Source organism: Myxine glutinosa, chromosome 6 (assembly GCF_964187855.1).
Source record: "Myxine glutinosa chromosome 6, kmMyxGlut1.1, whole genome shotgun sequence".
Taxonomy (NCBI): Eukaryota; Metazoa; Chordata; class Myxini; order Myxiniformes; family Myxinidae; genus Myxine; species Myxine glutinosa.
In genome coordinates, this window is record NC_136266.1 from 16,130,144 (window position 1) to 16,146,253 (window position 16,110).

At 41.9% G+C, this 16,110-nt stretch overlaps 1 protein-coding gene across 1 annotated transcript in view; it reads left to right on the forward strand.

Annotated features, from left to right (window-relative positions):
- LOC137429336 (nebulin-like) overlaps window positions 1-16,110 on the forward strand; it is a 289,229-nt gene that overhangs the window by 114,749 nt on the left and 158,370 nt on the right. Inside the window, exons 49-55 of the mRNA XM_078779632.1 lie at window positions 686-793; window positions 3,846-4,157; window positions 4,298-4,501; window positions 4,591-4,695; window positions 5,596-5,703; window positions 10,271-10,582; window positions 15,853-16,056. Coding sequence (XP_078635758.1) covers window positions 686-793; window positions 3,846-4,157; window positions 4,298-4,501; window positions 4,591-4,695; window positions 5,596-5,703; window positions 10,271-10,582; window positions 15,853-16,056 — 1,353 coding nt within the window. The remainder of the gene's footprint in view (window positions 1-685; window positions 794-3,845; window positions 4,158-4,297; window positions 4,502-4,590; window positions 4,696-5,595; window positions 5,704-10,270; window positions 10,583-15,852; window positions 16,057-16,110) is intronic.

Below are 16,110 nucleotides of genomic sequence, written 5' to 3' on the forward strand. Positions count from 1 at the left end.
AATTTGCTTTCATTTAATTCATTTGCTTTCATTTAATTCATTTGTTTTCATTTAATTCATTTGATTTCATTGAATTAATTTGCTTTCATTTAATTCATTTGCTTTCATTTAATTCATTTAATTCATTTGATTTCATTTAATTCATTTGATTTCATTGAATTAATTTGCTTTCATTTAATTCATTTGCTTTCATTTCATTCATTTATTTTCATTCAATTCATTTGATTTCATTTAATTAATTTGCTTTCATTTAATTCATTTGCTTTCATTTAATTCATTTGTTTTCATTCAATTCATTTGATTTCATTTAATTCATTTGATTTCATTTAATTCATTTGTTTTCATTTAATTCATTTGATTTCATTGAATTCATTTGATTTCATTTAATTCATTTGATTTCATTTAATTCATTTGCTTTCATTTAATTCATTTGATTTCATTTAATTCATTTGATTTCATTTAATTTATTTGTTTTCATTTAATTCATTTGATTTCATTTAATTCATTTGATTTCATTTAATTTATTTGTTTTCATTTAATTCATTTGATTTCATTTAATTCATTTGATTTCATTTAATTCATTTGATTTCATTTAATTCATTTGATTTGCTTTGTCGGTGTTGGGGGGAAAAAGAAAGCTCCGTTTGTGACATACTTTGTAATCCTGTGGCGCGTCTGTTTCCAGATATATTACAAATTAGGATGGCAAGATTCCAGGGGTAAAGGTTATGAACTTCCACTCGATGCCATCCCCATCACAGCTGCAAAACGTTCTCGAACAATTGCGAGCAATGTGAGTTACTTTCCTTTTTACATGTTTCGTGACATCCACCACCAAAGGTGGATGGAGGTCATGTTTTCACCCCTGTCTGTCCGTTTGTCCGTTTGTGAACAGGATATCTCAAAACGTTATGGACGGATTTGGACGAAATTTGGCAGAGAGGTAGTGTTTGTGACAAGGACGAAATGATTAGATTTTGGTGAAGATCCGGATTCGGATCCGGCTACTAGAATTTTTAAGCGATTCTTCACCATTTGGAGATCGGGCCAAAAACGATACGTAGCAGGATATCTCAAAATGTTGTGGACGGATTTGGACAACACTTGGTGGACCAGTTTGGTGCCTGACAAGGACGATTCGATTCAATTTTGGTTAAGATCTGAATATGGATTCGGATATGAGAATTATTTAATTTTTTTATGTGATTCTTCACCATTGGGAGATAGGGCTAAAACCAACATATAGCAGGATATCTCAAAATGGTATGGATGGATTTGGACGAGACTTGGTGGACAGGTTGCGTGTGTGACAAGGAAGAATCGATTCATTTTGCTGAAGATCCAGATCCGGATCCACTTCGTAGAATTATTTAAGTGATTCTTCACTATTGAGTGATATGAGCAAAAATGATATGTAACAGGATATCTCAAAAAGTTATGGATGGATTTGGACAAAACTTGGTGGACCGGTTGTGTGTGTGACAAGGAAGAATCGATTCAATTTTGGTGAAGAGCTGGATCCGGATCAAGCTAGTATGATTTTTTAAGTGATTCTTCACCATTGAGTGATATGGCCAAAAATGATATTATCGCAGGATATCTCAAAAAGTTATGGATGGATTTGGACAAAACTTGGTGGACCGGTTGTGTGTGTGACAAGGAAGAATCGATTCAATTTTGGTGAAGAGCTGGATCCGGATCAAGCCAGTATGATTTTTTAAGTGATTCTTCACCATTGAGTGATATGGCCAAAAATGATATTATAGCAGGATATCTCAAAAAGTTATGGATGGATTTGGACAAAACTTGGTGGACAGGTTGCATGTGTAACAAGGAAGAATCGATTCAATTTTGGTGAAGAGCTGGATCCGGATCAAGGTAGTATGATTTTTTAAGTGATTCTTCACCATTGAGTGATATGGCCAAAAATGATATTATAGCAGGATATCTCAAAATGGTATGGATGGATTTGGACAAAACTTGGTGGACAGGTTGCATGTGTAACAAGGAAGAATCGATTCAATTTTGCTGAAGATCCGGATCCGGATCCACTTAGTAGAATTCTTTAAGTGATTCTTCACTATTGAGTGATATGAACAAAAATGATATTATAGCAGGATATCTCAAAAAGTTGTGGACGGATTTGGACGAAACTTGGTGGACAGGTTGTGTGTGTGACAAGGAAGAATCGATTCAATTTTGGTGAAGAGCTGGATCCGGATCAAGCTAGTATGATTTTTTAAGTGATTCTTCACCATTGAGTGATATGGCCAAAAATGATATTATAGCAGGATATCTCAAAAAGTTGTGGACGGATTTGGACGAAACTTGGTGGACCGGTTGTGTGTGTGACAAGGAAGAATCGATTCGATTTTGGTGAAGATCTGAACATGGATTCTGCTACAATAATTATTTAATTTTATAGTGATTCTTCACCATTGCGAGATCGGGTGAAAAGCGATATATAACATGATATTAAAAAAAGTTATGGACGAGTTATGAATAAACTTGGTGGATGAGTTTGTTAGGTGACAAGAACAAGCGGATTAGATTTTGGTTCAGGTCCGCATCCAGATCCGGCTCATCAGTGGGATAGAAAAGTAAACTGTTCACCAGGTGGAGGTATGCTCTCTACTGAGTGCAGTTCTAGTATTTTGTATATATTTATTAATTACTCCCGCTAGGGAGTAATGCATTCGCTCGTGTGTGTGTGTGTGTGTGTGTGTGTGTGTGTTTGTGAACAAGATATCTGGAAAAGTTCTGAATGGATTTGGATGAAAGTTGGTGGGATGATTGCCCTTGGGATGAGGAAGAATTGATTAGTTTTTGGTGAAGCTCAGGATATTATTCCGGATCCAGGAATTTTTTGAAGGATTGTTTACCATTGGAAGACAGGGCTCATTTTTTTTTCAACATTATCTTCTATATATTCTACATTTAACATTGTGATATGAAAATAGTTTTCATATTTGTTGTAAATGTAGTTTAAACTCGTGGTTATGCGTGAGCGGTGTATTTTGTTAGCAGCGTCATCTTCAAGGTTCTTTTCTTTTTTTCTAATAAAGACATATTCTGTCATTTTAAAACCACCAAAGTGTGTATTCAGTTTCCCCGTTTCATAAAATGTATCGTTTGATACGTATAATGCTTTAAAACTGTTTTTTTGTTTGTTTGTTTTTGTTTTAACCTCAAAGAGATATCAACATTTACCTCGGTGAATGTCAATCGCGGTGTCAGTATTTGATGAACTTATAAAGACTTAGGTGAGTTATAAGTGTGACCAGCATGTGCACGGGATTCTTCCCAGAAGAATGAGTGGTCGCATTAGCTTGTACGACTTAAAATGAGCGAGTTTTGTTTTCACGTTTGGGCCAGTTTTACATGTTGTATCCCTAAGGAATGAAACGAACGTTTTCCTGGCTTACTATTTTATTTGAAGTCAAACATGCCTCAAAATACCCTCACTTATATAGAATTGAACGCTGAATCCGAAAATGTAAGTGAAATTGCCTTGTTTTTTTAACATTATCTTCTATATATTCTAAATATATATCTGTGCAGTGTCTGTCTGGTGTTGTCTTGTCTTGTGTTGTCACTGAACTACTCCCTCAAACTTTTGTGAAATCGTACTATTCCAACTTGACCCACGGCGGGAGTATGCGCTCTACTGAGTGGCGCTCTAGTTTATTATTGTGTCACAGTTATGTAGTGCCCTCTAAAATAAACTAAATAATTTTTAGTTTGTATTCATATTTTTTCCACACAGTTGATTCAAAATCTTCCATCGAGACCTATCTTTGTTGTAGCTTGCATTATTATATAATTTATACAACCTTTTCTGACAGTTCAAGTACAAAGAGGCTTATGAAAAAGAAAAAGGCCATCCCATTGGAGCCTTGAGCTTAGAGGACGACCCCAAGCTCGTCCACTCCATGAAAGTGGCCAAGATGCAGAGTGAGCGCGAGTACAAGAAGGCCTACGAGAAGGAGAAGACGAGTTACCAAAGTCCCCTGGACATGCTCAACGTGATATTGGCCAAAAATGCCCAGGCTCTGACCAGCAACATTAACTACAAACAGCAGATACACCGCTACACCATGCCTCCAGATGCCATGAGCGTGCAGCAAGCAAAGTTGATGCAGGACCTGCGCAACGATGTAAGGACAGTATGGTCTTAACGAGTTGTGGTGTTTTTATTTTTACATCAGATGTTACTGAAAAAACGAAATTTTGTTTGTTCGAATTTCCAGTATTTTATTGTCCTCTTCGTATATTGTTCTGATTGTGTTATAATTAGATTGATTACAAATCGGACTTGGAGTGGATGAGGGAGGGAGGCTGGATCCCGCTGGGATCCCTGGACCACAAGAAGGCCCTAAAAGCGGCAGAAATCCTGAGCGAGAAGAAGTACCGGCAGCACCCGTCCACCCTGAAGTTCACCAGCATCCCCGACTCGCCCGATCTCCTTCAGGCCAAGATCAACTCGGGAAACCTCAATGATGTATGGATGGTGAAACCACTCACATAGCGGCTTCTTGTAGTTTGCTGTCTGACATCCATAAGTCCTAATCATGTTTTTCTGCATCCCAGTGGATTTACAAGGATGCTTGGGAGAAGGAGAAAACCAAGGTCCACGTAATGCCAGACACTCCACATCTACTCCAAGCCAAATTAAATGCTTTCAACATCAGCGATGTGAGTGCGATATTTATACTCAAAGGGAAGTGGACTTGATTCGTATTGGATATAATAATGTTTTTGTTTCTTTTTTTCCTTAATATATTTCTGTTCATGGCATCAAGTTGAAAGTGAAAAGAAAAGCTTCTTCTTATTATTATTCCAAAATAAAAAAGTTGTTGTGTTCAATTTATTTTGTTTAAACAAAAGGTTATGCAGCCTCCGTAATGAACCACCGTTAGAGGCCATTTTTCCCCTCAGAGCAGGAGTTTGCCTTTTTTGGGCACCGTGGTCCCCTTTTTGAAGCGATGTTTTATAGCCGGATGCCCTCCTGCCACCAACCCTGTTGGTCGCCTCTTGCGACACACAGGGATTTACCAGTGAGGTGGTACTCAATTTGCCGACCGTGGAAGGATGACAGGCTGAGTCAATCCCCCTGGTGTTAATTCAGAGATCGACCGGGATTCGAACTCAAGATCCTAGGATCCCAAGCTGCACCCTAACCGCTAAGCCAACACCCGGGTTAGGGTTAGGGTTGTTGGATGTTGGGTTAGGGTTAGGGTTAGTTTTAGGGTCAGGTTATGCCGAAGATTTATCCGTAATGCAGAATGAAATCTCCCAACTGCAAATCGGTTCATCTAGCCTTTGTTGTTCATCATTCATTAATTTATTGTTAATCATTATCATTCATTCATTCATTCATTAAATCATTAAAATCATTAAAATTAATTTAATTAATTAAATTAAATTAAATTTAATTAAATTAATTAATTAAAATCATTCATTAAAATCATTCATTAAAACCACTAAAGGTGGTTTTATTCATTAATTTATTGATGTTGTTGATGTAATTGTGTCAAAATCTGATGAATGCTGCCTTCGTTAATATAACTTGTTGGAATACTTTCTTCTTCGCAGATTTATTATAAGCGCGGCTGGGAAGAGATTCGAAATAAGGGCCACCATATGAAAGAAGATGCGATTGCAATCAAAGCTGCCAAGGCTTCTCAAGACATTGTCAGCGAGGTAAGCCCATTGATGCTCAAACCGCTCTGTATATCATTAATAGCCCCCATTGGACTTAGTCCGAAACGGGGGATTATGGATTGGGTCTTGTCCGTATCGATTTTGGATATGTATTGACCTTAAATAATTTTGAGAATTTTAACTAACCGCAACCATATCTCGGAGATGTATGGACGGATTTTGTTCATACTTGGTAAAAAGACAATACATGAGGGTATACATATGCCCATCATATTGTTTCGGAATGCGATCAAATATGGCTGACTGGCAGCCATTTTAGTTTCTAAAAAACCCGATATTGAACATGTCCTCAACCATTTCTCGAACATTCATTTACCAATCTTATTCAAACTTTGCACACACATAAGGAATGATAGTTTACATATTCACGCCAATTTCTTTCGAGATCAGATTGAATATGGCCGACTGGTGGCCATTTTCTTACTTAAACGTGTCCCAACCATTTTTTGAACATGCATAGTCCGATTTTGTTCAAACTTGCCACAAGCACAGTACATAACGGAATATATGGTCTCCTCACTCTATTTTGCGATTTGATCAAAGATGGGCAACTGGTAGACTGGTAGACTGGTAGACATGCGGCCATTTTAGTTGTAAAAAAAACCTGATATTGACCAAGTCCTCAACCATTTCTCGGACAATCATTTATCAATCTTGTTCAAGCTTGACACATAGATAAATGAATGATGGGTTACATATGCACGTCATTTATTTTTGAAATCAGATTCAAGATGACCGACTGGCGGCCATTTTGTTACTTAAACGTGTCCCCATCCATTTCTCGACATGTATTGGCCGATTTTGTTCAAACTTGGCAAAAAGCCAATACATGAGAGGATACATATGTCGAAGAATTTGTTTTGTAATCCGACCAAAGATGGCTGACTGACGGCCTTTAACTCCGTAAATTGCTGCTGTTACCCCCATTCTAAAAAAACCTGGTCTAAACCCTGACACCCTAAACAACTTCAGACCCATCTCCAACCTACCCTTTCTGTCAAAAGTTTTGGAACGCACTGTAGCCACTCAACTCAAACATCATCTCTCTGCCAATAACCTGTATGAAACATTCCAATCCGGATTCCGCTCCAACCACAGTACTGAAACTGCTCTCCTCAAAATCACCAACGACCTTCTCCTCTCCTCTGACGCTGGCAACCTCAACATTCTCGTCCTCCTCGACCTCAGCGCTGCCTTTGACACCATCGATCACACTATCCTCCTCACCCGACTTGAATCCACCTTTAACGTCACCGGCACTGCCCTCTCTTGGATTAAATCATACCTCTCTGACAGATGCCAGTTCATCTCCATCAATAACTGCAAATCCCCCACTGCTCCCCTCCCCCAAGGTGTCCCCCAAGGTTCAGTTCTTGGCCCCCTCCTCTTCATCCTTTACCTGTCCCCGCTCGGTCACTTAATCCGCCGTCATGGTCTCCAATTCCACTGCTTCGCCGATGACATCCAGCTTTTCATCTCCACCAAGTCCGTCTCCACCGACACCCACTCTATCCTGACAAACTGCATCACTGAAATAAAATCCTGGCTTCAAATCAACTTCCTCAAGCTTAACTGTGATAAATCTGAAATAATCATCATTGGCCCAAAAACGCTCACAAAATCCACCCATAACTTTGCCCTCAACATCGACGGTATCCCAGTATCCACCTCCCCTCACATCCGGAATCTTGGCGTCATCTTTGACCAAACCCTTTCCTTCGACAAATACACTAAACAGATCACAAAGTCAGCCTTCTTTCACCTGAAAAACATTGCCCGTCTCCGCTCATCCCTCTCCTCCACGGCTGCAGAAACCCTCATCCACGCCTTCATCACCTCCCGTCTGGACTACTGCAATAGCCTCCTCTATGGTTCACCCTCAAAAATCACCAATAAACTCCAATACATTCAGAACTCCGCTGCCCGTCTACTCACTCATTCCCGGACCCGTGACCACATCACCCCCGTCCTTTACAAGCTTCACTGGCTCCCCATCCCCCAGAGAATCCAGTACAAAATCCTCCTCTTGACATACAAAGCCCTCCATAACCTGGCCCCATCCTACCTGGCTGACCTCCTCTCCAGACACACTCCCACCCGCAACCTCCGCTCTGCTGGTACCAACCTCCTGACCCCCTCCATCCGGACCAAATTCAGATCCTGGGGGGACAGGGCCTTCTCCATCGCTGCTCCCACCCTCTGGAACTCACTACCTCACACCATCAGAGACTCCTCCTCACTCACCACATTCAAAACATCACTAAAGACCCACCTGTTCAACGCTGCATTCAACATTCAACCCACAGCATTTAACCCCTGACTATCTCTTCTCCTTCTCCCTCCTTTTGCTTTAAATATTTCCCTATTGATTCTTGTCTTTTTGCAATTGTTGTTTTCATGTATTGTTATGCATTATGTTTTCCACTCTGTCAAAGCGCCTTTGGGCTTCTGGAAAAGCGCTATACAAAATAAATGAATTATTATTATTATTATAGCAAAAATCCTAAAATCACGGGGGCTATGACATTTTATGTCTTTTTCTTCTTCTTCTTTGTGATACTTTAATGTGGAGCAGGAGATTGTTAGCCAAACTATTTCGAGCTGGTTCCCCAGACTACCTGTTCCTCATTGTCACAATATTGACCTTCTATCTCCTGTCATCCTGCTCCTTTATGAGCATTGATATGAACTAGGGCATGCCCGTACTATATATATATATCTAAAATTATATCCCCCCCCTCTATTTACATGAAATGGTTTGGTCCATGAAATGTTTTGGTCCATTCGCAACGCCAAAGCGAACGGCGAACGCTTTACATGAAATGGTTTGGTTCATGAAATGTTTTGGTCCATTCGCAACGCCAAAGCGAACGGCGAACGGCTTGCGAGTACAGTGACAATCCCCCCCCCCTCTATTTACATGAAATGGTTGTAATTAGTTTTAAAACATAGTTTAACGCCAACATATGGCATGCCCGTACCCGTACTATCCGTAATGGCGCACGCTCTCACAGGAGCTCCGGAAGGTCGCATATCGCAGGAAAGCGAAAGAATCGCAAATTAGTTTTAATTAGTTTTAAAACATCGTTTAACGCCAACATAGCGCCAACATAGTTTGCCGACGGGAAATAAATGAATACGCTCTCAAATGTGCCATCCGAGGCAGAGTCTGTTCGCCACGTTCGGCACACGTGATAGCTCGCTGCTCTCTGATTGGTTGAATCGTTTTTTGGACATAGCTCGGTAACTACTTCTGCGATTAATTTAAAACCTTGAAAAGGCACATCCTCGGGTCCCCAGCAATATACCTGGCAAGTTTCAAGTATATCGGACCCGTGGTTGTCGAGAAACAGCGGTCACAGACAAACAAACACACACACAGACACACACACACACACACAGACACACACACACACACAGAGATTGCTGGAATTATAGATAGATAATTTAGCTGCAGAAATATTTCTATGTTATAAATATCTTAAGAGTAAATGTATTCACTGGATGAAATCAACAAGACGTTGATCGAGGCATGCTAACTGTCGTGGGAAGCAGTGAGAAGCTGACGTTTCAGGCGTTAACCCTTCGTCAGAGAAAAAGAGTCAAAACAAGCAAAAGATACTCTCGGTGGTTAGCATACCTCAATGAACGTCCTGTTGATTTCATTCATAGTTCGACCTGTCTGCCGACACCGATCGACACAAGCCTTCGTTCTAAATCTCTTCACTGTTTTAGTGAGCAGAATACAAGTGCCATGCTGGAAATTGGTTCATGGATTTCAAACACCAGGCAGCGCCTGCCACATCCAATCCGAGCCTTCTTGGGCCACATACTGGTTTCTTTGGGCAGCTGGTTCAGTTAAATAAGAAAAACCACTACTGTGGTTTTTAACAGGCTGACATTTTTATAAACATGTCTCTCAGCCTGCTGTAAGTTAGATAAATTTATGATTATTTTAAATGTAATTATTTACTTCTTGTTGTGAAATAAAACTTAGATCTCTTTCAAGAAATGAGGCTTTATTGAACTATATCTCTACTCATCCTACAACACAAGAATGCAGATTATTAGTTCCACAAAGAAAGCAATCAAGCATACATCTCCTAGTTTCCTGCAAGCAAGCATTTACGTACCTGGTAAATCTCAGTCGTTTACAGCACTGGGATACAGAATGCCACCAGATTGCGCACCGAATGGACACGGCTTATATAAATAAGCTCCCTCAAGGCCGTCCCTTCGCTTGGATCGTCTCTTCACTCAGCTCGAGACATTACATCATATTTCATCACACTTGTATGAATTGTTTCAACATTCTTCATAATTGGTTGTTGTTATGAAATTTATTATTAAAATTAGAAATTTCCACATTTTTAAAATAACCTCACTTTCTGTGTTACGGGTTTCCAGCACAGGAAACGCATCAATATGTTTATTTGTGGTCAACGCGATAAAACAAACATCCTAAAATAAAATATTATTTGCTTTTCATAAACAAAATTTTAACTAACGTCAGATTTTAACCATCCTTTTGCTTTGTATGCTGCAGTACAAGTACAAAGAGGCTTACCATAAGCAGAAAGGACATCATATCGGGGCTCAAAGTTTGGAGGACGATCCAAAACTGGTTCACTCCATGAAAGTGGCGAAGATGCAGAGCGACCGCGAGTACAAGAAGGAGTATGAGAAGCACAAGACCGAAATGCACCTTCCGTTGGACATGATGGACTTGGTTTCCGCAAAGAAGTGTCAGAGTTTGATAAGCGGGATTGGTTACAAAAACATCCCGCATGAATGGAAATTCCTACCGGACAACATGTCAGTTGCCCTGGCTAAAAATGCCAATGAAATTCGAAGTGATGTAAGCTCCTTTTTGTTCATTTGTACGTTGAGATCTCACTTTTTGATGAGCACAGGTTTTTAACTTTTCAACCAAAAGTGGATGGAGATTATCCTTGTCGTCGTCATCATCATCGTCATCGTCATCGTCATCGTCATCGTCATCGTCATCGTCATCGTCATCACCACCGCCACCATCATCATCATCATCATCATCATCATCATCATCATCCGGAAGTAAAAGTTAGTCCTATTAAAACTGATCATTCCATCGATAGGGCTGGTATATGTCACAAGTACTTCAGCATAAATTGAACATAATTTATTGTGAGGTGAGCTTGTTTGTTGGGTAGTCAGGGTAACATTTAATAATAATAATAATAATAATAATAATACATTTATTTTATATAGCGCTTTTCAATAAGCCCAAAGGCACTTTGACAGAGTACAAAAAACAAGTGCAAAAAGACAAAAATCAATAGGTAAATAATCAAAGCAAAAGGAAGGAGAAGGAGAAGAGATAGTCAGGGGTTAAATGCTGTGGGTTAAATGTTGAATGCAGTGTTGAACAGGTGGGTCTTGAGTGATGTTTTGAATGTGGTGAGTGAGGAGGAGTCTCTGATGGTGTGAGGTAGTGAGTTCCAGAGGGTGGGAGCAGCGATGGAGAAGGCCCTGTCCCCCCAGGATCTGAATTTGGTCCGCATGGGGGGGGGGGGGGGGGGTCAGGAGGTTGGTACCAGCAGAGCGGAGGTTGCGGGTGGGAGTGTGTCTGGAGAGGAGGTCAGTCAGGTTGGATGGGGCCAGGTTATGGAGGGCTTTGTAGGTCAAGAGGAGGATTTTGTACTGGATTCCCTGGGGGATGGGGAGCCAGTGAAGCTTATAAAGGACGGGGGTGATGTGGTCACGAGTCCGGGAATGGGTGAGTAGACGGGCAGCGGAGTTCTGAATGTATTGGAGTTTATTGGTGATTATTGAGGGTGAACCATAGAGGAGGCTGTTGCAGTAGTCCAGACGGGAGGTGATGAAGGCGTGGATGAGGGTTTCTTCAGCCGTGGAGGAGAGGGATGGACGGAGACGGGCGATGTTTTTCAGGTGAAAGAAGGCTGTCTTTGTGATCTGTTTAGTGTATTTGTCGAAGGAGAGGGTTTGGTCAAAGATGATGCCAAGATTCTGGATGTGAGGGGAGGTGGATACTGGGAAACCGTCGATGTTGACGGCAACGTTATGGGTGGATTTGGTGAGCGTTTTTGGGCCAATGATGATTATTTCAGATTTATCATAGTTAAGTTTGAGGAAGTTGATTTGAAGCCAGGATTTTATTTCAGTGATGCAGTTTGTCAGGATAGAGTGGGTGGCGGTGGAGATGGACTTGGTGGAGATGAAAAGCTGGATGTCATCGGCGAAGCAGTGGAATTGGAGACCATGACGGCGGATTAAGTGACCAAGGGGGGGACAGGTACAGGATGAAGAGGAGGGGGCCAAGAACTGAACCTTGGGGGACACCTTGGGGGAGGGGAGCAGTGGGGGATTTGCAGTTATTGATGGAGATGAACTGGCGTCTGTCAGAGAGGTATGACTTGATCCAAGAGAGGGCAGTGCCGGTAATGTTAAAGGTGGTTTCAAGTCGGGTGAGGAGGATGGAGTGATTTATGGTGTCAAAGGCGGCGCTGAGGTCGAGGAGGATGAGAATGTTGAGGTTGCCGGCGTCAGAGGAGAGGAGAAGGTCGTTGGTGATTTTGAGGAGAGCAGTTTCAGTACTGTGGTTGGAGCGGAATCCGGATTGGAATGTTTCATACAGGTTATTGGCAGAGAGGTGATGTTTGAGTTGAGTGGCTACAGCGCGTTCCAAAACTTTTGACAGAAAGGGTAGGTTGGAGATGGGTCTGAAGTTGTTTAGAGTGTCAGGGTTTAGTCCAGGTTTTTTCAGAATGGGGGTAACAGCAGCAATTTTGAGGGATGGTGGGACGATGCCTGTAGACAGGGAGGAGTTTATTGTTGCAGTGATGAGTGGAGAGAGAGCAGGAAGGGAAGCCTTGACAAAGCTGGAGGGGATGGGGTCAAGAGTGCAGGTGGCAGTTTTCATTCCTATGAGGAGTTCAGAGAGGTCACTAGGGGAGACTGGGGAGAACTGAGACAGGGGTTGGCAGGATAAGGGGGGGCAGGTGGTTTGAGGGGGAGCGGGTGCGGTGGTGGTTAAGCTGTTGTAGATGTTGTCAATTTTGCTTTGGAAGAATGAAAGGAAGGAGATGCAGTTGTCCACTGTGAATGACTGGGTGGTGGTGTCGAGGGGGCTGAGGAGTTTGTTTATTGTAGAGGAGTGCTTTTGGGTTTCCAGAGCCAGAGTGGATAATTTGAGAGTAGTAGGCGGAGCAGGCGCGGGAGAGGGCATCTTTGTAGTGCTGTAGGTGGTCCTTGTAGGCTTGGGAGTGAATTGTGAGACCTGTTTTATTGCGGAGTCTTTCAAGTTGGCGAGCATGAGTTTTCATCAGGCGGAGTTCAGGGGTAAACCAAGGAGCAGAATGGGTGAAAGAAACTGTTTTGGTTTTTATAGGCACAAGCTGGTCAAGGCAGGAGGAGAGAGTGTGGTTGTAGTAGTCAGTGAGGTCAGAAGGGGTGTGGAGGTCAACGAAGGGAGAAGTGGACATTTTTTCAGAGAGGGTGGATGAGAATGAGGTAGGTGGAAGAGCGTTTAGCTTACGGAAGTTGATAGTGCGATAATGCCTTGGTGCTGGGGTGGGGATGTTGATGGGCATAGTGATGGCTACGTTATCAGAGAGGGTGAGGTCGGAGCCAGAGAGATGGTGCAAAATTAATCCAGTAGAGCAGACAAGGTCCAGAATGTGCCCATGGTTATGGGTAGGAAAGTTGACATGTTGAGTGAGGTTAAAGCTGGTGAGTAAATCGGTGAAGTCAGTGGTTATTGTGGAGTCAGTGGAGTCTATGTGGATATTGAAATCACCGAGGAGGAGGATTGAGGGGGAGAGGGAACAGAGCTGGGTCAGAAAGTAGGAGACGTCAGACAGGAATGATGGGTGTGGTTTGGGAGGGCGGTAGACGACAGCCTTGACTGACTGCGTGTGACCAGAGAGTTTAAAAGCCAGGTGTTCAAATGATGGAGCAGATGAGATGGAGATGAGGCTGGTCTTGATGTCCTGTCGGTGTATTACGGCAATTCCACCACCTCGGCCCTCCGAGCGTGGTTTATTGATGTATGAATATCCATTAGGTGTAGTGAGGTTGAGTGAGAAGTAGTCCAGAGGTTGTTGCCAGGTTTCAGTGAGACAGAGAAAGTCCAGTTTATTATCCAGAATGTAGTCGTTCAGGATGAGGCTTTTGTTGTTGAGGGACCGGGTATTGAACAGAGTGAGCTTCATGTTTGTTTGTACGGTGGGGATGAACTCAGGTGATTTAGCCAGGGTTTGCAGACAGGAGGTGCGATCATGTGCGTTGCTGTGACCAGGTGCGCTGGGACGATGAGTGGGAGTGCGCTGAGCCGACCAGAGTACGGGAATGAAGTGACCTGTTTGTAAGTAAACAAACTTACGACCAGAGCCTCTATGAATATATCTGGGTCGTCGCAGGAGTCCGTGGTATTTGATTGCAGAGATGCATGATGTGGTGGAGTAAGTGTTGAGCAGAAGTAGCCTTGCAGCGGAGTACCTTAGAGAGGCAGGAGCGAAGGGGACGAGGACAAGGCCAAGGTCGAGGAGGATGAGTAGGCCTTGCCAGTGGAAGCGGCTTGCCAGAAGCGGCGAGCAAGACAGTAAAGGCCGAAGCGGCAGACAAGGCGCAGGACAGTCCGGGAGCGGGCCTGAGGCAACAGTGGAAGAGCCGGGCAGGCGAAGCCAGGAGCAGAGCCGGGACCGAGCAGGGAGCAGACCCAACGGCCAAAAAGCCGCCATGACCACCAGAAAAGCAGACTATGTACAATGACCCAGTCGGAGAAGCGGCGAACAAGTAACGCCAGCGTCCTCTCCAGACCGGACCGGAAGCGGGTTCCCAATTTGATGAGAGAATGACCAATGTATGTCCAACCTACTCCTTAATAATTGAAGTGTTGGTGCAGTTACCACAAACTGAGGAAGGCTGTTCCATTTCTCAGTTACTCTTTGACGGAAACAGTTCTTTCGTAGAGCTCCTCTCCTTAAAGAACTTCAACAACTTTGTTTTCATTCCTGTCTGTCTGTGAATAGGATATTTCAAAACGTTGTGGATGGATTCGGCCAAAATTTGGCGTAGAGGTTGCACATGTGACGAGGACGAACTGATTAGATTTTGGTGAAGATCCGGATCTGTATCCGGATACTATAATTTTTAAAAGTGATTCTTCACCATTGAGTGATAGATAGGGCATAAAACGATATATGGCATGATATTTCAAAAACTTGTGAATGAGTTATGACAAAACATGGTGGACGTGTTGGATAGGTGACCAGAACAAGCCGATGCGATTTTAGTTCATCTTTGACTCCAGCCTTTGAATCCGGCCTATCAGTGGAATACAAAACGTAAACTGTTCAGCCTGGCGGAGGTATGCTCTCTACCGAGTGGCATTCTAGTTTTTAATACAGATTCATATTCATAATGTTGTATACAAATTCATTAGAAAAAGATTCAAAAAAATTTTTACTTGTAAAATAGAAGATTTTTCAAATATATTGATCGGTTGAGTTTGTCATTTGCCTACAGTTCACAATTCTAAACCAATTGTCATGAAACTTCACCAAGGTCGTCACAATTGAGAAGCCCATTGATTTTGAGGTCAAAGGTGAAAGGTCAACTCAAGGTCAAACTTTCAAAATCATCAATTTGCATCTGAAAAACCGTCAATTTTCATCCGATTGACTTGAATTTGGGAAACCAACTATTTAAGGGCAAAAGGTCAACTCAAGGTCAAAATTTCAAAGGTTACCTCAAGGTCAAACTTTGAATGTTATAAATTTTCATCTTAAAAATCATCAATTTTAATCGGATTGACCTGAGCTTTAATTTAGATCGTCAATTTAAATCTTAATGAAATGGACAATTTGATTTGTCCTTGACAACTTTTTTTGGTGGAGGGTTGGAATTTGCAAGCATCGTGCTCTGCGTGACGTCTTCTTGTTTATCTATTAGCTTGAGAATTTGAGTAAGAATCGTAGAAATAAATAATTGCATTTGTAATCATTATTTTTTTGGTAAAATAAAAAATTGTGTTTGTTAAAAAAACAAACAAAAAAATGTTTTTGTAAAATACTTCTGTATGTTTTGCATTGTTTTTATTAAGATGTGGTATTCTCACAATATCTGCAGTCTGTGTACAAATCTGACCTGGAGTGGATGAGAGAGATGGGTTGGATCCCTTTGGGCTCCATGGATCACAAGAAGGCCCAGAGAGCGGCAAACATCCTGAATGAGAAGAAGTACCGGCATCACCCATCCACCCTAGAGTTCACCAGCATCCCTGACCTGCCCGAGATCGTTCAAGCAAAGATGAACTCGAAAAACCTCAACGATGTATGGATGGTTCAACCACTGACATAGTGACCAATAAATAGTTCAATAGTAAAT